General features: G+C 38.1%; 1 protein-coding gene across 2 annotated transcripts in view; it reads left to right on the top strand.

Moving 5' to 3' along the window:
• Positions 1-22,503, top strand: part of LOC114653869 (peroxidasin homolog) — a 279,611-nt gene that overhangs the window by 187,028 nt on the left and 70,080 nt on the right. For both annotated transcript variants that reach the window (XM_051929375.1, XM_051929376.1), the window contains exons 10-14: positions 459-731; positions 7,725-7,841; positions 15,780-15,938; positions 19,724-19,836; positions 21,247-21,403. In XM_051929375.1, coding sequence (XP_051785335.1) covers positions 459-731; positions 7,725-7,841; positions 15,780-15,938; positions 19,724-19,836; positions 21,247-21,403 — 819 coding nt within the window. The remainder of the gene's footprint in view (positions 1-458; positions 732-7,724; positions 7,842-15,779; positions 15,939-19,723; positions 19,837-21,246; positions 21,404-22,503) is intronic.

The raw sequence follows: 22,503 nt of genomic DNA, 5'->3' as shown, positions 1-22,503 counted from the left end.
TCCATGTCTTTTATGACGATATATTAAAGTCTACTTTCACTTGCGTGTTTACCCCTATGATCTGAAGGTTAGAATGAGGTAACCGTCCTCTTGTGTATTGTAAAAGACACCTAAAGGAGGCTTGCTTCAGGGAGGGCATCTGTCTGTAAAACATGTCTGCTCCAGTAAAGAGCCAGCAACACTAACCACTATGCTACAATGTCATTGTCAGTTTTTAAAAGTATGCATCGTTTTCTATAAGAATTGTTCTGATCCTAATGAAGACTTTAATCTGAGAAGTGATGGAGTTGATTGATCTTATTTTGCCTGTATCTTTAGTATATACTTGTAATTATATAATGAAGTTGTTATGCGTCCATCATGTATGATTAAAAATAACTACAGTACTAGAGTTTGAATGAATTTATATATTGATATATTTATACTGCATATGTTACATACTTTATGTTGTTTTTCAGCTAAGCCCAGCTTTGTGATCCAACCACAAAACACTGAAGTTCTGCTTGGTTCCAGCATTACTCTGGAATGTAGTGCTACTGGACACCCTCAGCCAAAAATCACTTGGACAAAGGAAAATGAGAATTTTCTTTCCAATACCTCACAGTATATTATCACTGCTTCAGGTGGGCTCTTCATTCAGAATGTTACTTTGGATGACCAGGGGCAGTTTACTTGCCATGCCAGTAATGATCAGGACTCCATTCAAGCAACAGCACACCTCCTCATTCAAGGTATTACAGAGAACAGCCTGCAATTTGTTCAAAGTGCCATTTGGATTTTAGTGAAGTATCTTGGTCTAAACAAATGTTTTAATCAGCCATGTGAAAATCAACGGTTCATAGGCTTTCACCTTAAAATGTCTGTCTTACTCACAGAGATATTGCTGGGCCGTGAAGTCTTGAGTAGTTTCTAATTGAATAATTTAACAGGAAGCGTACATACTGTAACCCCACCAATGCCAGAGCCTGGGAAAACTTGCATTCTTTGCAAATGAACTTCTGTACTCTTGGTGCCCAAAAAAGCATTACATTTATATAAATTTAAACTCAAGATAAATTAGACTTAAAGAGTTGTATTATATATAGTGGTGATTGTTATCAAGTAAGTGCCTGTTAATTTATCACATCTCTGTATTTATTGTTCAATGCTCTTATTGTCTTAGTGTCTACTTTGACCGATTTTCATTGTTTGCTACGTTAGAACTGGCATTTACAGCTTGTAGTTCTTTTAGTTGCTACTAAGTAAATTATTTATAAGAATCAACCATATTTTTTGGAACAAGAGTTCAGATAAATTCAGGCAGTGAAAGAATACACAACCAAGGAAAGTGCTTGTTCCTCATAGCCATGTTCGTCCTTATCTTTTATTCTGAACATACTACGGCATCATATTTCAGTGTTAGGATAAACTGCCACACAGTATTTGCTATCTAATATCAGGAAAAACTGCTGTACATCTCAATGCCCTAACCCTAACGCCTAACCCATCTTAGCTGCGATGCCACACACTATCAGTTCTGGCTATGGGCAGCCAAAAATGGCCAGGATAAGCTGTAGGTTGATAAGAGGAGAGCAGTTACTTAGGATGAGGTTGATGTTTTTAAATGAAGGAATTGAGGTCTTGTCATTGGCCTCTTAGGAGCACATAAGCCCATCCTCTTGGTTGACCACTGGTGCAATTTTCTGTGCTTCACTGTTGCTGATCCTTGATTTATGGGCCTTTGTACAGAATGTGAGAGTCCAGCTTGTACTTTCAGGAGCTGATGTTACAAGTTTTGGTATTGGTCATCTTATCTACATTCCAGTAAGAGGCCCTATCAGGCAAACTGAAGCTTTTCAGCTGGCAAAAGGAGTGTCTGGCAGTAGCTCACTAAACCAGAACTGGAAAAAATGGATGATGCCAGTCTGCCCTACATTATGAAATAAAATTTAATTATCTTCTTTAAAATAATGTAGGTACCTTAAATTATTTTAGGTTTATTTCACAAATACAGTTTTTGTTTAATATTGAGATTTTTCTAAATTACATATTTCTAAATAGCTCTTTAAATGCCAGTGCTATTTATTTCAGAATGCCTTTCTAATGATGGTCTCCTCAAATGTTAATCAAGACCAACAGGTTGAAACTATTCCTATTAGTTAATCATTTCCTGTCAATTATCTTCACCTGAATCTATTTGATAGGCTACCAAATATCTTTTAGTGCCTAGGAAATCTGTTTTCACGCAGAACTTGTAGATGCCGTGCCCAAGTACTTTAGTTAATAGTAATTCTTTCAGGACTTTCAGATCTTGATTTGATAATATTCTGTTAATGTTTTCACCAAATCATTTAACAAACTATGCTGGCCTTATCAGTTTATTTTGTGTTGTTACCTGATTTGAATGGAGTGATAAAAAGAAGCAGATCTAAAGCAAACCTGTTCACCTGTAGTTGTCTCATTAAAATTGTAGATCTTTGGCAGTTGTGAACAGCAGCTGGGTGAAGGCCATGGGATCTGCTGAACATTAAATATACTGACTGCTACCAAGGGCACCTGTATGTTACACCATAGCTTGAAACAAAGAACACCAAAATTAAATTTTCATAAGTACAGATGACATTACTGCACAAAACAAATATGAGAAATATGATCAAAGAGAAAAAGAAGATAGTGAAGAAAGTAAATATAAAGAAGCAGTATGTGGTTCTTCCAGGTTTGAATGTTTAATTGAGTGTTACAAATGTCTACATTCTCCTACTTCTGTTGTATCCTTTCTGCCTACAATGCCTCTCTGTCATCTGAGCCTTTGGCCCATCTCATCTCCTACCTCTAAACGTAAATAGGCTCTGGACAGCAATGGACTTCAAACCTCATCCCACAGTTAGTTCAAGGGCAATCTACAGAAATGGTTCTGTTGTAACGAACAGCTTCTGACAGTGCAGGCACCCTATCTGAATAAATTCTGGCCTGAAGTAAATGTAATTCACTGTCCACTTCAATGGCTTCCATGCTAGCTACACTCCATAATAAAGAAGATGGGTAAATGTGAGCACTGTCAGCTATCTGAGCACATTTTTTGGAAATCTCATTAATTCCCCATGACTTTCATTTCACTTCCCACCAAAGTAAAAACTATAAACACATTGAGTAGTACCTTTGGTGGCTGTTTACTACACTGGCAGCCTCTCCATTTGCTCTGTTGGCTCCTATTCTTAAAGTGTAGAACCTGCTGGGCCAATTTCCCCATCATGTCTGAGCCCAGTATCCTGTCTGTTCCGACAGCCTCTTGCCAGCTAAGCAACCTGTCACGCAACCTAGCCTCTGAGCAAACAAAAAAGAGCATTTGGAATTACTGCTTATAGAGAAATGTGCTGCCCAGTCACCTATGAATATAAGATCTGAAGAGAAAGGTGTTGCCCAAGTCTAATTGCTTCTCTGGCTATCGGTGGAGTTAACATCGACACAGAGAATCCCAGAGGCTATGCATGTATTTTGTGGAAGCAAGGTGTTTGAGTGCTACAAGTGTTATTAATGCCATCTGTGACAAAATAACTTAAGGGTGTGAATTCAGTGGGAAATGAAGTGTTAAAATACAAAATTTCACTTCCTCCTGGTGGAATACATTTCAGTTTTGAAAACTCACTTCCAAGCAGGGTTTCAGGATGTTCCAGCCCATTTACACCCCTAAAGTAACACACTGTCTGCTAACATGTCACTCACTGAGATATATTGTTTTAAAAATAAAGCTTAATACAAGTACAGATGTTTAATGTTAAATGCCGGGTGCTTGCTACCTTCTGTTATCTTCAGTTGCATTTTGACACCATAAAGCATTTCAAGAAGTGGACAGGCATCTGCTTAACATTCCCCTGAAGACTTTCATTTTTTTGGCAGTCTAACATTGAACATGGTTGCACATCTGCTGTTCTTAGTCTTTATGGACACACACAGTAGTATCCATACTAACATTTCAAAACAGAGGATATCCCATTCAGGTAGTTAGGAAGGCCAAGGCTTTTTGGAATGTCTTACATGCTACCCCAATTAACCTTATTATTACATTTATTCCAAGACCATTTGCAAACAAACAGAACAACACAGGATAACTAATTCTAAGAGTTTCAAGCATTTTTAAAAGCATTTTTTTGCTTCTTTGCCAAATCAAGTAAAAATTATTTCCGTAATTCAGAGTAACATTGCTGCATTTTATTTTATTAACATCTGTATTTCCATCTGTTGCTGAAAAACATAATTTGGATTAGGCAGCAGGGCTGGGCAATATGAAATTAAATTATTGTGATTACTTTGAACCAAAATGCAATATTTAGTTTATCTTGATATATTTTCAAAACACTTTGAAGACTGAAGATCAGTGCCATAGAGACACATTTTCTCTACAGAGTCCAAAACCTGGCATATTTTCTCACAATAGCATAATGAAATATTAGTGAAGGAAACAGTTTTTTTTTTTCCTTTTCAAAATGTAATAATTTCTTGAAAGCTGTACTTTAAAGAAACAGTCAACAATCAACTCAAAAAGCAAACTATTTACAACCATTTCTTTTATATCACCTCTGTTTATTTTTGAGACTCCATAGTACTGTATGTACTGGCGCCTGTATCTGTCTGTCAGTGGACACTGCTCTCTCTTTTTCTCCTTGACCATTTTATATAAAGAAAGGCAAAGCTCTTTATGCATTACCATGTTAATCACAGATTAGAGTACATGTAAATATGTACATTACAAATATGGTTTATGATTTACTTCATGTGTAATGGTCCCAAATGATGTATTTGTATAAGAGTGCTTTTTCTTGTCTATAACAATGTGTAGATGCAAGTAGATTATTTATTTTGTAACATTCGCCTGCATAGTAATTACTGTTTTTGCATCAAGTGTTCTGAACAGCTTCTTGTGTCCTCCTGTCTCTACAATTTAGAAAAGTACTTTACATGGCCAGAACCAGGGAAGAATCTGCAAGGGACAGCTGAAATTCTGAGGAGGGCGGTGATATGTCAGTGGACACAAAATGGTTTCAACTACCCAATAAAACATTACTTTCACTTTCATTAAACAGAGAAGTAACATCCCCCTATTAAAATTTGCAACTGTAAAATCACACCGATTTTTTTATTTCATCAAATAACATTAATTTTGTTATTCTATTAACAACCTCTGCTCACAAAGTAATATTGTTGTATATCTGACTTCCTCCAGTAACCTTAACAGATTCAGAGATCACCAGGACAATGTATTTATAAACGTTAATGCTGTTCATTGAATAACCTTTATTGTAATAAGGCTGCTCAATTCACTTGAGGAACAAAAAATACAAACTCAGAATGAAAATAAACTGGCCCATAATGCAGTTTACCCCATAAGTGACACAAAAGCAGAATAATTCACATAAAAGAAAACTCTGAGAGCTGCAGTTTTTATTCCCACTTGCATCAATTCAATATAGAGTTGACCATGCAAAATGGATGGATAAGAGCTTACAATGTACGGATGTGTCACTTCTGGTGTGCATTGGTTAGTGTAGTTATCTAACTTGTTACAGCAGCAAAAACAGATCACTCATTAAGAAAAGGGTTAGAATGAAAACCTGCAGCCACTGAGGACCTCCAGGACAGGAGCTGGCAACCCCTGGTCTAGATAACAAAGATTTTAACTCATATTCTACCAAAAATTATATTTTTTGGTATGTTGCTTATCCCATGTACTTTGTAGTGATGGCCAAGAAAAAATATCAATCTCATATTTTCTTGCAGAACAAAGAAAAAATTATCTGATAAAATAGACGTCGGTTGTGACCAACATTGGACAACAGGACACAATATCAAAAACTTTCATGAAAAAAAACCCACTTTACTCTTATCTAATATTCCAAATATCGGGTCTTTTCAGGGGTGGCATGGTGGCGCAGTGGTAGCGCTGCTGCTGCCTCGCAGTTAGGAGACCTGGGTTTGCTTCCCAGGTCCTCCCTGCGTGGAGTTTGCACGTTTTCTCCGTGTCTGCGTGGGTTTCCTCCCACAGTCCAAAGACATGCAGGTTAGGTGCATCGGAGATCCTAAATTGTCCCTAGGGTGTGCTTGGTGTGTGGGTGTGCCCTGCCCAGGGATTAGTTCCTGCCTTGCGCCCTGTGTTGGCTGGGATTGGCTCCAGCAGACCCCCCGTGACCCTGTGTTAGGATATAGCAGGTTGGATGATGACTGACTGACTGACTGAGTCTTTTCAGTTGTATGCTAACAACATTCCAAACACATATTTTTACTAAAATATCATTTTAGTCATTGAACAGCTTTAATCATGCAAATTTATAAATGAAAGGATGCTGTGACAGATGGCTTGGGTCCCTGCCCGGTCGGGATGTCCTTTTAAGGAGAGGACCAGGGGAGAGGACATGTCAACAGCAGTACCTCCCCCGGGACAAAAGGAGGCACCCCCCCCCCCCCGGGGGTTGCATTAGGGCCACAAGCTTGGAGCTTAGAAGCTGAATACTGCTGGGGTTCATGGCCACCGACTGGGGGGGCTCCTGGACAGCTCCGGAGCCGTGGCATGCAGCACTTCCACCCTACCTGGAAGTGCTGCTAGAAGAGGAGCTGGATTCCCATGCAGCACTTCTGCCACACCTGGAAGTGCTGCCAGAAGTTGATTGAGGAGTACCTGGAGCACTTCCGGGTGCAGTATAAAAGAGGCCGCCTCACTCCACTTGGGGAGCCGGAGTCGGGAGGCAGAGGACGGAGTTTGAGGGGAAGGGTGACAGTAGAAGGATAAGGAAAGGAAAAAGGACAGAACATGGTGGGGTTTGTGCACTGTGTTCATTGTGCTGTTCAGGAGAAGAGAAAATAAATGTGTGTGTGTGTGTGTTTTGGACTTGTGTGTGTCCCGTGTCTATCTGTGTCGAGGCTGATCTTTCACAATGCCATTTAAAAGGTTGAAGATAGCAGGTGGGTCTTTATTCTGGATTTAAATGTTGAGTTAAACAGAATCCATGGCTTCCTGTATCCATTAGTCCAGTCTAAAAGTATGCCCTTTTAAAGTGACCACAAACAAAACATTACATGAAATGTTAAAGTAGAATTAATGTTTTTGCATTAAAATGTAATTGAATAAATTTGGAATTACTGATATTCCAGTATAAATGACAAATGAACTACTTATTGTATAGTATGTTTAATTTTGAATGGGGTGAAAAAAGTGAATATTCAATTTGACACACAGAAAAAGAGAAACGGTTTAGCAAAGGAGTGAAGTACCAAAGTTTTTATTTAAGTTGAGCTAAATTAAAGCACATGGAAGGCAGAAATGAAGTCAAAAGAATCCATTTACAGTAGAAGGATTCACCAAGCATGGGTGCTGAGTGTGACTGAGTGTTGTCATAATAGCTGAAGGACCTCATGTATGGTAGGTACAGTAGATAAGGTCAAACAATGCTCCTCAAACCAGCACAGTGAATCAAGAAGGTTTTGTAGGTCTTAGTTATAAATTTTATCTGTGGCTCCTTCACTTTTTATGAGCTGATTTTGTACCTGGAGATCATCTATTGCTTGTGAATAGAAACCTCCGCATTTATCCAAGTTTCCTGCTGTTAGGATTAAGCAAGAGTCCACCATCATTACATGCTTGTATTTATTTCTACTAAATATTTTTCAGAACATAATGCTGTGTTTGTATTGTGAGCAATTCAGATTTTCATACATCTGTACCTATCACTTTAACGTTGATCTTTCACTTTCAGCCCCTCCTAGGTTTACTGTGGCTCCCACAGATCAACTTGTTGTGGAAGGTCAGACGGTTGACTTTGAATGTGCTGCTGTAGGAAACCCAAATCCTGTAATTGCCTGGACCAAAGCAGGTAACATTTAGGAACAGTATGAATTCCATACTTTATGTCAATTTTTTCTAAGCAACCAATTTGCTTTGTAGGGAGGAAGAAATTTGTCTGTTATGTGCTAGTTTCTGTTTCTGTTTATGGAGAGAAATTAAACAAGATAATGAGGCTGTTAATCTCCATTGCTAAAGCACACATTCATTTGAAAAAGAAAACATTGTGTTCTTTAGTTGCAGACTATTTACTAGGGTATCCAGGGGCCTGTTTACTTTTCACATTTTGTTTGAATTCTTTTCAAGCTAACATTGTACCTTAGAGAATTTTGGTAACAGCTTAAGAATATATGGGTCATATTTTGTTTAGAAGAGAAAGCAATAAAATTGGCGCTTTTTATCAAATATGACTCATTTAGTCATTACATTTATGATTTTCAAGACATAACTTGTGAGGAGAATGGTGCCTCAGTGATATTTTGTGCATCACATTAAAATGATAATATGCTAAACCTGACACTGTGCGCTAGTTTGCACTTTGTAATTAGAAACAATAGCAGAGTATAACAATACAAATACTTATTTACTCACTATTTATCCTCCATTCCTGATTCTGCTAAAAAAATTAACCACTAAATATCATTGTAAAATACCCACACACATGTTAAGCAATATTCTGGTCACATTTTAATGTTTAATGTACAATAGTTACCTTTCCCAGTGTATGAATAATAAAAGAATAACATCATGGCAAATGTACAGGTTGTTAGAAATGTTATTTCTGCCTTCCATTTGTAGTTGCAAGAGTTTGTGTATGGGAGTCTGCTCAGAGGTGTTTGGCTTATAACATATTTAATTAGATGTTTGGAGATTAATAAAAAAACACTAGTTCAGTGGAATTCAATTGATTTTTGGATCACCTGGCACTTCCTTACAAACACCAGCAGAAGTTACATTTTGGTATATCAGGTACAGCTGTAGAGGACATTTGGGTAAACAGATAGCATCCATCCATTATCCAACCCGCTATATCCTAACTACAGGGTCACAGGGGTCTACTGGAGCCAATCCCAGCCAACACAGGGTGCAAGGCAGGAAACAAACCCCGGGCAGGGCTCCAGACCACTGCAGAACAGATAACATTTTGAAGGAATAATAGCACACAGTTGGCTTGACATCAGCTGCAAAAGAAAATTCCAGCTTCTAATGAAGAAAGAATGGAGAACAACTGAACAAAAAGCAAACATTTAGTGGAGGTAGCAACTCAGTGCACAGGACAGGAAAGGAAAGTATTTGTATGTGGCGAGAGGTATATATATACTGTACATAAATAAATTGTATATAATTAGATGATATGCATTACAGTTCCCATGATGCTTTTGATGCTTTTGGGCAGGTCATACGGGGGACTGTGGGAGTGATGGGTGATTTGTGGAGTAGTTGGTTTGAGTAATAAAAAATGTGGTTTGTATTCAGTAACCCGTTTGAGTCTTGACTTTCATTAATCAAGTAAGACTGAGGTGGCATGACATGGTGTCAGAAGTGGTCTTGAAGTAAAGACAGCAATAAAAGCCTCCTTGAAGACCAAACAAAAAAAAAGTTTAATGCACCTGAGCCCTGTGATTTCTGTCGGCCAACTGCATGGCCGGCATGGATTCAGCGTTTCTCAAGTTTTAGAATTGCAACAAAACTCAATAAAGAAGAAGGTGAAGTGCAAGTAAAGGCCTTAATTTATGCTATGGGAAAAAAAGCTGAAGCAATATTTGGCGCGTTCACTTTCAAAGTGGGGACAATGCCAATAATTTCGAAAACGTGGTTGCAAAATTCAATGAACATTTTATTCCACGTAGAAATGTGATTTATGGAAGAGCATGTTTTCATCAGCGTTCGCAAAAGCCAGAGGAGACGGTTGAAGTGTTTGTCAGAAGCCAGTATGAGCTTGCTGAAAATTGCGAGTTTGGCGGTATGAAAGAGCAACAAATTAGAGACAGTCATGGTAGGAATTATGGGCCGAGAAGTCTCACGGAAACTGCAGATGGAAAGCGATTTAACCTTGGGTCGAGTGGTGCAAATTGCACGCTAGTCGGATCTTGTTACAAAGCAAAACGCCACGATCACAGACGTGGACGCTGGGGCGCTAATGGTGCAGCTCGGAGGAGGAAAACGCCATCCTGGAAGAAAGACAGTATGGCAAGAAGGCACAGCAAGAGCAAACGCCGACGGAGAAAACACACTGTTCCAAGCGCAACAGACTGCATGGCCCGAGAGACTGTCCAGCTTATAATAAGAACTGTTGTAAGTGTAATAAAATGGGACACTTTGCTGTTATTTTTCCGGTTTTCTGTGGGGGCGATCTGCGCCACCACCACCTAATCAAAGCACCGTGATGTCCCTACATTGATGGATTAAAGGCCAGAAGTCCACGTGACTGTCATCATTAAGTCCTTCCATGAGAACCCTGAATTCAATGAGAACTGATTGATGTCATTTATGTTAGGTAGAATGCCTAGAGGTGGCTGGGTGGTCTCATGGCCTGGAACCCCTGCAGATTTTATTTTACCTCCAGCCGTCTGGAGTTTTTGTTGTTTTTTCTGTCCTCCCTGGCCATCGGACCTTACTTTTATTCTTTGTTAATTAGTGTTCTCTTATTTTAATTCTTATTTTGTTTTTTTTTTTTCTAATTCTTCATCATGTAAAGCACGTTGAGCTACATTATTTGTATGAAAATGTGCTATATAAATAAATGTTGTTGTTTGTAAAAGTAAGACAGTTAGAGCAGTTGTGGTAAAAGACATGGACAGCGATAATGAGATGTTTTTCTTGGGGAGTGTGGAGGAACCTGATTCTGAGAGCCACTGGCAAGTAAAACTCTCAGTGTGTGGTAAAGTAGTAACTTTTAAGATTGATACTGGAGCAGATAGATAGATAGATATCACACTTATGTCACGTAGCACATATGTGTCTCTCCCAAACCGCCCTCCTTTAGCTAAAACATCAGTAATCCCCAAGAGTCCAGGTGGGGCAGTAAAAATAGTTGGAAAATATTTTTGCAGAAACTGAGAGAAAAGGAGCAAAGTACAAGCTCTGTATTTTTGTAGTGGATGGACAATATGCTAACAACCTTTTAAGTATGGGGTTAGTTATTAGAGCTGACCAAGTCAGTGCATGTGTTTTTGGGGAAATAGGTCTTTTAAACTGTAAGCCAGTTAAGACAGAACTAAAGACTAATGCGCAGCCATACAGCTTAGCCACACCACGCAGAGTGCCATTCCCTTTAGGAATAGGTGGATGAGCAATTGAAACATATGCAGTCAATTGGGATAATATGTGAAGTAACTGAGCCCACTGAATGGTGTGCTCCCATGGTTCCAGTAATGAAAAAGAATGGCAAGGTAAGAATTTGTGTAGATCTCAAGCATCTAAACAAAGCTGTTAAGATGGAGAAGTTTATCTTGCCAACACTAGAGGATATAGCACCGAGACTTACAGAAGCTAGCGTCTTTTCCACTCTTGACACATCCTCTGGTTTTTGCCAAATCCCATTGGACCCCAAGAGTGCAACTACATTTATAACTCCCAAAGGCAGGTTTTGTTTCAGGCGTTTACCATTTGGAATCTCCCCAACACCTGAGATATTTCAATGAGAAATGAGCAAGCTGTTGTGGGATCACACAGGTACAGAGGTTGTTATGGATGATATTTTAGTATATGGTAAAGACCAAGCAGAACATGATAAAAATCTAAATGCACTCTTGAGAACAATGCAGGAGTCGGGACTGAAGCTTAACAGAGACAAATGTCAGTTCAGTAAGAGTGAACTGCGATTCTTTGGGCACGTTATTAGCAAATAGGGGGTGAAGCCTGATCCTAACAAAATAAAAGCAATCACTGATATGCCAAACACAGTAGACATTATACAGCTTAGGCAACTTCTATGCATGGTAAACTATCTGGGTAAGTTCGTGCCAGGTCTTTCAACAGAGATTCATCCCCTAACAGAGTTAATGAAGAAAGACTCAGTGTGGGTGTGGGATGCACCACAACAGCAAACATTTGAACGGGTCAAAGAAATGTTATCCTCCACACCAGTTTTAGCCTATTATGATGTGCAGAGGCCCACAATTGTGTCAGCTGATGCTAGCAGCTACGGCTTAGGAGCTGCATTGCTGCAAATACATGGAGACAGAGCACAGCCTGTGGCTTTTCGCTCTAGAACATTGACAAAAGCAGAGCAGCGATACTCACAAATCGAAAAGGAGTGTCTTGTGGCGGCATGGGCATGCAAGATGTTTGCCTGTTACCTCCATAGGTGAAGAGAATTCATTCTGCAAACAGATCATAAACCCTTAGTCCGATTAATCAACACATGTGATCTTGATAAAAAACCCCTAAGATGTCAACATCTCCTGATGCGTTTGATGAGATTTAATGTAAAAGCTGAGCATGTTCAAGGCAAGTTACTTGTGGTGGCTGACACATTGTCACGTAATCCAGTGTGTGATAAGGAATACCCCAATACAGAGGCAGAGATACAGGCCTATGTTGAGTCGGTGATCAAGTCCAGGCCAGTGTCGGAACCAAAGCTAAAAGTAATTAAGGAAGCTACAGAGAAAGACTCTGAATTATGCAAGGTAAAAGAGTTTCTCAGCAATGGTTGGCCTCGTCATGTGGTTTATGAGCTGCAAAGGTTTCGTGCAGTAAGGGCATCTTTAACTGAAGATGAGGGCTTACTCTTGTATGAGGACAGGATTGTCATTGCAGTTGCTCTTAGAGAACAAATTTTAGATCGTTTACATGAAGGATACCTTGGGTTAACAAAGTGCAGAAAAAGGGCTAAAATGTCTGTATGGTGGCCAGGGATTAGAGTAGAGATTCGCAGAAAGTTGTCAAGCTGTAACTTCTGCAAAGAACATAAGCCTACTCAAAGGAAACAGCCACTTATACCTAGCACTTTACCACCAGGACCCTGGTATAAGATAAGGGCAGACCTGTGTGAGCTCTCCAGAAAGGATTATCTAGTAGTGGTGGATTATTATTCAAGAGATATAGAAATAGCACAGCTACAATCAACTACAAGCCAGCACATCATTGCCAGACTTAAGACCATGTTTGCAAGATGGGGAATTCCGCTGGAACTTTTTACAGACAATAGTACTCAATTCAGTTTCATGGAATTTGCTCAGCTTTGTTTAGATTGGGGTATCAAACATACCACATGTAGCCCTCATTTTCCACAGGCAAATGGTGCAGATGAGAGAGCTGTGGGGACTGCCAAATGCATTTTGAAGCAACCGGACCCCTACTTGGCCCTTTTAAACTATAGAGCTACCCCTACTACAGCTACAGGGGCAAGTCCTGCCCAGTTGATGCAGGGAAGGCAAATATGTACAAGGGTCCCAGTGATAGAGGGAAAACTTCAACCACACATCTTTCCTTTTAAAGAGATAGCTGAAGCAGACTATAAATTTTTTTTTTGATAAAAGACATTCAACACGCACGCTCCCTGCTTTGCAACCAGGGGAGAAGGTGCTTCTTAAATTGGATAGAGAAAATGGTTGGCAAACACCAGGAACTGTCATAAGTCCAACGGATGAGCCACACTCATATTTGGTGCAAACAGGTAATGGCTCGATACTGCGCCGTAACAAACGTCACCATCAGTCAGTACCAGTGGTGGCAACTGACAGCAGACAAGATGAAGGTAGCCTCCCTCAACCTCAGGAGGATCTTGGTTCACCTGCTACATCTACGTCACTGGAAAATTCTTTGTTGGGAACACTCCACAGAGACCGTCAAAAGAGCTTAAAGTCACTTCCAGGGGAAGGGTAATCAAACCCCCTGCACGATATTGTGAATAGTTGTTATGTTATAAATGTTTGTCTCCACAAATGAAAGGAGAACTTGTTATGTCCTAAACTAAATATATATATGTTTATATATATATATATATATAATATATATGTTATGTTAAGCTAAACAAGGGTATTTCTCAAAAAGGGGGGAAATGTGGTGAGATGTGTGTGTGTGTGTGTGTGTATATATTTATATATATATATATATATATATATATATATATATATATAATACTGTATACTGTATATAAATTGTATATAATTAGATGATAAGCACTACAGTTCCCATGATGCTTTTGGACAGGACATACAGGGACTGTGGGAGTGATGGGTGATTTGTGGAGTAGTTGGTTTGAGTAATAAACAGCGTGCTTTTCATTCAGTAACACGTTTGAGTCTTGTCTTTTTTTAATCAAGCAAGACTGAGGTGGCATGACAAGGTACGTACCGTTTGTCAGGGAAATATGTGCATGTTCAAATAAGCAAAGATAATAATAGTTGTGTAAAGTATAGAGGATATCAGGTGTGTCAAACACTGAGTGTGTGTTCTTCTAAGCAGAAAAAGGAATAAGAACAGGGACCATTAGATTAATCAAAGTAAAAACTAACAGGCCAAAATTTGTAACCAGAGAATCAAATCACTAAATGATGAAGTAAAGACACTAAACTAAATCCATAGTCAATTAAGCAGAAAGAGAGCATTTTCAACCAGGAGAGCTTTACAAAGAAATTAATACCCCAAGTCTTTTAGAATTCACGGTCTCGGATGACCAAGAAGTGCATAGCACCAAATCATTTTTACAGCAAAATTGTGGCAACCATGGGAAAACAAAATGGAGTCTGAAAAAGATGCTAAATATTTTTATATACAATACAACACAAACAAATTAAAAGCTAATATCAGAAATGAATTCAGGGATCCAAAAATATTTAGAAGTAATTGAAACATCAAGAAAGTAGCCTCCAAAAATATGTAAAAATAATAAAAGTACTTAATTTAAGTATTGCGTATTAAGCAATAAGGTTTAAAGAAGCCCTCTCCTCCCAGAGAAAGAGATAACAGACCATTGTTAGTGTTGGGGAAAACAAGAAAGTTTTTGTCTGATATTTGCAAAGGCATTAATCGAGCATTTCAAAGCACTTCTGGTTTTAGGGTATTTGGCCTGATGAGTACCCTGATCAGACCCTTCTAACGACTTTCGCTTCTACAAACTATTACTAAGAGAGGTTTTAAGCAGCTGTCATGTTTGACCGCATTGATTTGTTGCTCAGTTGGTGGTAGGTGGGTGTGTATTGTTTTGTTATTTGCCCACTTGTCTCAGTGTAATTTTTCTTTAGTGTCTAGGATACCTAACCTCTGTCAGTATAAAAGGAATGGATAATTTAGTACTTTTAAAAAAAATCTCTTTATCTAGCCAATTAGTTCTTTACACTTTGATTTTTAGTTTCTTAGACACAGTCACTTTGTCTGGCATGAAAAAGTGAGCATACAAGGTAAATAAATGGCTGTTGTGACGGATGCTGTAAGTAAGCATGGCTTTACGTAATTGTGCTTTGAGTCTCCTCATGTGAATTTGGTGAGGATATGAGAATTGAAATCATCCAGACTGTGTCCATAATATTTTATTTTTCCTTCTACACCTATAATAATGCCTCCTATATTCTGGGATATAGTAGCAGCCAAAGAATTCCTAACAGAACAAATTGTATTAACTGTTTTTTTCTGACTCAGGTTAGCTTTAATTGTATATTATTTTTTAATATTACAGTTTTGTAGAAAATTGTAAGCTGTTAGTACAAATTATGAACTGCCCTTTATTTATAAGGTAGTGAAATTATACATAAAGTGTTTTGTTTTAGTATCATTTGTTATTGCTTGAAAAATTATATTTTATTACCACATATACATTTACAGGTTCAATATTTGCTTTACTACAGAGGTGATTCATATAATAGATGGTGGCCAAGATGAGCAAAAACACACTTTATGATACAAATAAAGTGCAAGATACCACAGCAGTTATTCAATTATTATTCATATTTGAGCATTGACATGATTTGGAAGCCTACCAAACTACCAATATATCTTTTTTTCTTCTTTTTTTTTTATCACTCAGGTGGTCGTCTTCCCAATGACAGAAGACACACAATGTTATCATCAGGTACTCTGAGAATTCTTCATGTCGCTCTACATGACCAGGGCCAATATGAATGTCAAGCTGTAAGTGTAGTTGGAGTGAGAAGACTCTCAGTGCATTTATCAGTTCAGACCAAAGGTACACTTCAAGAAATATCTTGTTACTCCTTACTCAAAAATGTGGTGTTTAACAATCTTAAACATTTAATGTAACAAGTTCAGCTTGGAACGTCACTCTTTGTAAATACAGTGCAGGCTCCAACTTTTGTGTAAATTGTCTTATAGTAAGTAATGAATGTCTCAATATAAAATATACAGTGCTTTCTGCTGTATTGTTGTAGGGTCCATAAAAATGAGTGCAAATATTGGTCTGGGCCTATCATCTCAGACATCCAGAGCTCAGATATAATGTAAGCAATGCGCCAAATGTAATGTAACAAATGAAACATTAGAAAAACCTGGAAGAATAAGAGAGCTTTGAAAGTCACAACAGGTTAGACAGAACAACCAACAAAGTTTCTGCAGCATGTTCCCAGAAAGCTATTTGCAAAAGTCAGCCACTCTAGTCACAGCACACCACCAAGGTTGCTGTAGCAAATAGATGCTGGTCGAAAGCAACTTTGTCAATAAAAAACTCAAAAATTCTGTTATTTAATTGTGTCTGCCTATTATTTTAACAGTTATTTTACTAGTACTTACATTTTTTTAAATATGTGTTTTGGAAAGTGATAGGTATCCCTCAAAGATCAGTGCTGAGCCTTCTTTACTTATTATTGTACAGTACGCCTTGACACTTATTTTTTCGCTTGTCTTCTTCTAACATAGGTTATATATAGATCTTTCATTTACTCTTTGAAACTTCTTTTAAGATTCCATTGGTTTCTTGGCTATCATGAGTGAAGGAATACCACCCTAAACTTAATCTCTCCAAGCCGAATATCTTGTACTTGCCTTCTTCTTTTCTATTCACGGATCTTTTTCTAAGCATTGTGCTTAATGATATCATCCTCTCACCATTGGATACTTTCAGGAATTTGGTATGATCTTTGATGAATACCTCTCATTTATTCAGTACATTTCTTATGTGATCTAGGGCTGTATTTGCTTTCTCCACAAGATTCCGCCCTTATCATTGTGGTAATGTGCCTTACTGGCATTTCCAGCAATTAAATAAAGTTAGTTTTGTGGTCACTGCAGTGGCAAGAGAGAGGCACTTGTTTGGGAAACAAAAACAAATAGGTATAAAGAAATAAAGCTTGCCTTTTATTTTTCGATTTAGAAAGTTCAGAGGGACGTCTTTGCTGACTACATGAACGGCTTCTGGGGAGCGTCGCGGTGGGTCTTGTGTAAGAGTGGAACGTTGGTTGTCCCAATGACAGGCCGGGATGGCATTGTCTGCCTCCTGCGACCTCGTATCACTGGAAGAGTAAGAGAAAATGCGAAACGTCTTAGTATCGGCTTACCGTGGCATATTAAGGGATCCCATATTTGCAGTTGTCTGGGCGCCACCAGTGAGCGGTAGCCCGGGTGACAAAAAAGGGGCTTACTTTCAGTTTTAGCACAGAAGTGCAGTCTCAAATACTGGCCTAGCTATTCTACTGCGCATTTTTATAGGAATTTTAGAGATGGGAAAATGATACCGAAGCGTCAAAGCTCATGTCAGTCAATCTGAAGTGTAGTGAGTTGAATCACTGTGTCAGAGCTTGTGTCAAAACACCACAATCACGTGACCTGTGACATTTGAAGCTTCGAACTTCATTAGTACTTCACAGTGTGCTTTATTGGTTTGACAGCTTTTCGTTGGTTTGATAGCTTTGGTACTAAATTTACTGGTAGCCTATATAAAATGCATCATTCTCATTCAACAATGTTAGGTGGTGAGAGAGTTACAGAGCTATGGTGACAGATGGCGACTAACAGCGGAAAACGGTGTTCAAAAGTTAAATAGTATAAATAGACAAGGATCTTAGCAGAATAAAATGAACAAAGACTTTTCTGACCTTTCACTGGTGACATGAGACTGAAACAGTAAGTGCTGCTTCACTTGCACTTTTAAGAGCTTGCCTTGACCTCAATTAACCACCAGATGTCACTGTTCATACTGGGGCTGAGGCTTCAAAGCTTCAAACCTTTTTTGGCACAAATAGAAAGAAAACCTCAAAGCTTCATGAGGCTTCATTTTCCCATCACTAAGGAATTTTGCTGGGCAGGAGACGCCACTCTTCGTAGACGGGTTCACGTCATCGTGTGCCCGTGGAAGGATGACATTGAATACAAAAGGGAATTTCTGGCCTCTAGAGGGGGGTCTTCTGGCTAGATTGTGCTGAGAGAGAAGGGTACTTGGTAGAGCATTCCCGTGAGTTTATCAAGCACTGCGGCTTGTGCATTGATTGTTGTAAATATTTTCTTCTTGTATAAATATCTCTAGATTAGCTTTGATGAAGGTATTTATTGGCTTGTGGTTACCGATGCACTGTTTATTTTTGTATTTTGAATATTTTCTTGGTAAACCCTGTACTATACACTGTTTGGAGGAGCAGCTTCCTGACTTGGATCACTTTGGAGAAAGATAGCTTTATTTTTGTTTTTGTGCATATATGGATTTTCACTAATTTGTGTGCGTTTTCTTTTTCATCTTTTTTCAATCAGCACTGTAAATACTGTATATAATCATCATTTTTTGGGCTCCGTTTTATAACTGTTTTTGTGCGTCCTTCACAGTATTGGACAGTGTGAATGTATGTGTGTATGTGTATGTATATATATATATATATATATATATATATATATATATATATATATATATATATATATATTCCAGAGGTCATTATTCTTATTTTTCTTTAAGTGCACCTGTAAATAAAAACTCACTTTATTTTGCAAAACAATAACCCTTTTCTGTCTGTGTCTCCCTGTCCCCCAATTCCCACTAAATATGGTGACACAATCATATATGCCACTTGGCTTATTGTTCAGGTTGTGATTCTCTCTGGTCTGAGCAACTGAAACTCTCCTTGTAAGGATACTGCAATTTGTCATCTCCAAGTCCTAATGACTGCAGCTCCCTGTCTGGTATACTCAATTTCTCTTTATTTCACCCCCACTGACCTGCTGCTTTTGTCTCTCTCTCTCCATTGGCTTGTTACTATAACAAGATGTAGTTCAAAACTTTGTTCTATGATAAATGTCCCTGCAGAGCTCTGCTCCCCAATACCATCAGTCTATGATCTCGCCTTACATCCTTACAAGACATCTCCTTCCTGCTTGTCTGATATATGTTCCCTCTCTTACCCAATAGCATAAAACTAAGCAGCACTTCTTGGTTCTCACTCAGCTGTTTCATAGCTCTGTCTGACCTTTCCAACCACTTCCACCTTACTGATGATCAGGTTCTTCTTGAAGACACAACTCATTAAAAAATCTTGAGAAGGCTTATAATTTGTCTCAACTTTCCTCCTGGATATATACAGTTATATATTAAATGAAACTAAGTCAAATTTGACTACTAGGCTTTCATCTGTTCTTATGGGACTAATGGCAGTACAACATTCCTTGTGCTCGAATTTTAATTTTGGTCTCTGTTGTATTTTGTTATAGTTTTGTTAATCACTTTGAGTAAAGACATCAGCTAAATAAATAATAAAAAATAATAATGAATGAAGCATTTTACTGGATTACATAAATTAGTCTTATCGAAATAAGGCACATGTCTAGACTAAGTTGGGGCCAAGTCAAAAACATTTCATATTGGTTGGTTTATGAGAGAGACTGGCCTCTGAATTGTGAAAATCCTTGATAATGGTTTCATTCTTTTTAAAGCATGCTTATTTCTTAATTTATTATTTTTGCGTTAAAATATTTAAAACTGCTTTGAGAAGAGCAATAATCTCTGGAAGCATCTTTATATATTTCTTTGCTTGGAAGTTTTACCACAGTTTACAAATGAACCTCAGGATGTTGTGTCTGAAGTTGGCCAAGATGTGCAGATACCATGCAGTGCTCAAGGGGAACCTCATCCTGTTATTACATGGATGAAGGTATGTAAACCTTTGTTATATTAATTTTTGCAAGATAAATAACTGCACTTTTACTACTACATGGAAAATTAAATAAGGGTTTCCCATAATGTGCTGTGTACAAAAATGGTGCCTGGCCAGGTTATGAAGAGCAATAATTGGTACTCTTTGTTTATAGAGAGAAATGAGTGATACCAAGTAATGAATGATGACCAAGTCTATTGGCTAATCAGTATTTTTTATGTTCTTTTATTTTTTCTATTTGATTATTTTGTATTATTAGTACAAACAGACCTCAGTTCACATAGGAATTCTTCACTGAAGAATATTAATCATATCTCATGTCTCATTCAAGGTCAAAATCTTTGCTATGAGATTGATTGGATGGTGTGATGACTTTTGGCTGCATCTCTCTGGAATTTGTATGCATGAAATGCAGAATTCCATTTTAGTAATGTAATAATCCTCCAGTGTGTTTAAGAACTAGAGTTAAACTTAATTATTGCCATAATTTCAGAGGAATCATATTTGTGTTTGTGAAAAATAGAATATACTCTTTAGAATATATTATGTATATTGATTTTTATCATAAATACATCATCCCCCAAAAAATAGGGGATACAGATTGTCCAAGGAAGGTGAATATGGAGAAGTGAGTTTGTTTTTGGTTGTTTCCTTATTTCTGTTGGTTTAAGTGGTGATGTATAAGTGCGTTTTCCAGATTTCTTTCTACAAACCCTAAGGTTTATTGCTCAGCTTGATTGGCAATTCCAAATGAACCCCGTGTGAGCGTTAGTATGTCCATGAGTGGGCCCTGTGATGGACTGGAATTCTGTCCAGCACTTTTTACTACCTTGTGTCCAATACCTTCAGGAAAGGCTCCTGCTTCTTGTGACCATAAAGTGCATTAAGTTAATTTGAGAATGCTATGTTAAAGTGTGTGTGTGGGTCCCTGTGTGTTGTTGTGTGTTATATATGTGATGACTAAATCTATTGCACTTTAATGAGTTTTCATTTGTTGCTTTTGTAACCTTTAACATGTACAGTATATTTGATTTTTTGGGGTAATGGTAAAAAAAAAAAAAAAAGGAATTGTATAAAGTAAAAATATCATGTGGTAGGCAGTGCAGCCTAGTGGTCAAGATAAGAAGTGCAGGTTGGTCTTCTAGAAAGATAAGTTACCCTGGAGCACTTTAATTAATTTTGCACAAAATATACTGCCCTTATAAACTTTATAAACTAAAAAGTCAACCTGTACTGTTTACATCTGAATTTCTTTGTGATTCAGAATTCAAAAAATTATAGTTTGATTTCAAATACGGGTAGTTTTGCCACTGTTCTTGAAAAATATTTTATCAATTTCTAGCATCCATCATTTGTTATATTCAGTAACAAGTCATTAAAACTATTTGACTGAATTGTTTTTGACAGGAGGGTGTTCAAATTACAGAAAGTGGAAAATTCCAGCTGAGCCCGGAAGGATCTTTAACCATCCAGGATGTTGGTCAAGCAGATGGAGGCAAATATGAATGTGTGGCTCGAAATGCTATTGGTCAGTCAGTGTCAGCTATGGTTCTTAAAGTTATTGGTAAGTTGGGTTTAACAAGATAACTTGTAAAGATTGTCTACATTACATTTTATATAAGCAATATGGTTTACCTACTTCACATTCTCTATAAGCAACAGAAATTTTTACGTTTTTGTCTTGCCTAAAAATATTGTGACATCCTTGGTGCAGACCTGACAGAGTCACTTTCATCAGCTAACTCAGTGCCTGGAGAAGTCGTACATGAAAGTAGCTTCTGAGAGTGTGGAAGGGGTGGCATAGATACAGCAATTGAAAAAGCACTTTGGTCGTGTCTCCCTGCTGCTACATCCATCAGCATTGGTGTCTGGCTGCAAGCAAAGCTTTTGGTTTGGACCCTTGCCTTGTGTCAGCTCACAAAGTAGGAGGAAAGTGTTGCAGATGGGTTGCCGTGCTGGCACAGGGATGAAGCAACTGGGTGCATGTGGAGCTGCAGAAGACCTGAGCGGTGTTGGGAGCAGCCGCTGAAGAAGTAGCAGGTCCAGGCATAGGAGAAACCAATGGTACTTCTAGGAGCCATTTACTACCACTGTTATGTACATCCTCCATCTCTTGCACCCCTGGGTCATTACAATATAGTGCTTTCATGACTAACGAAAGCGAAGCACAGGCAGTTACTATTTTTGCTGAAAATCCAGAATGTTGAACTTATAAATATTATGTCATGCCTTGGGAGGGTACACTGTGACTTCTACATTGTCCTCTCTCTCGAAATGTCATTTATTCATTAAACCCACAAAGATCTGTTTGGTTGGCTCCTCTTTTTTAAAATTTTTACTCACTATTTTTGGCTGACTTTCATCTCCATCCCTGTTCTCACATTCTCTTCTGTGTGATTCCTTGTACTCTAATCTAGGACTTTTACAAAAGTACTGTATATACTGTATATGTAGAAGTCTAAAATTCTGTAACCATCTCACCATCTTTTGTCCTTGTAATACAAATTCCAATTCCAAATTCCAATAAACTGAACTGGAAGATGTCAGAACATCCACAGAATATCACAGGTTCACAACTCTCTCATGTTCCGAAGATATACTGTAAATCATCAACTGTCTTATCAAAGACCTAAGCCATCCCTTAGTTATGTTTCTTTCTTCCAC

Source organism: Erpetoichthys calabaricus, chromosome 6 (assembly GCF_900747795.2).
Source record: "Erpetoichthys calabaricus chromosome 6, fErpCal1.3, whole genome shotgun sequence".
Classification (NCBI taxonomy): domain Eukaryota; kingdom Metazoa; phylum Chordata; class Cladistia; order Polypteriformes; family Polypteridae; genus Erpetoichthys; species Erpetoichthys calabaricus.
Note: the sequence above shows the minus strand (reverse complement) of the source record. Positions and strands in the feature narration are given on the sequence as shown.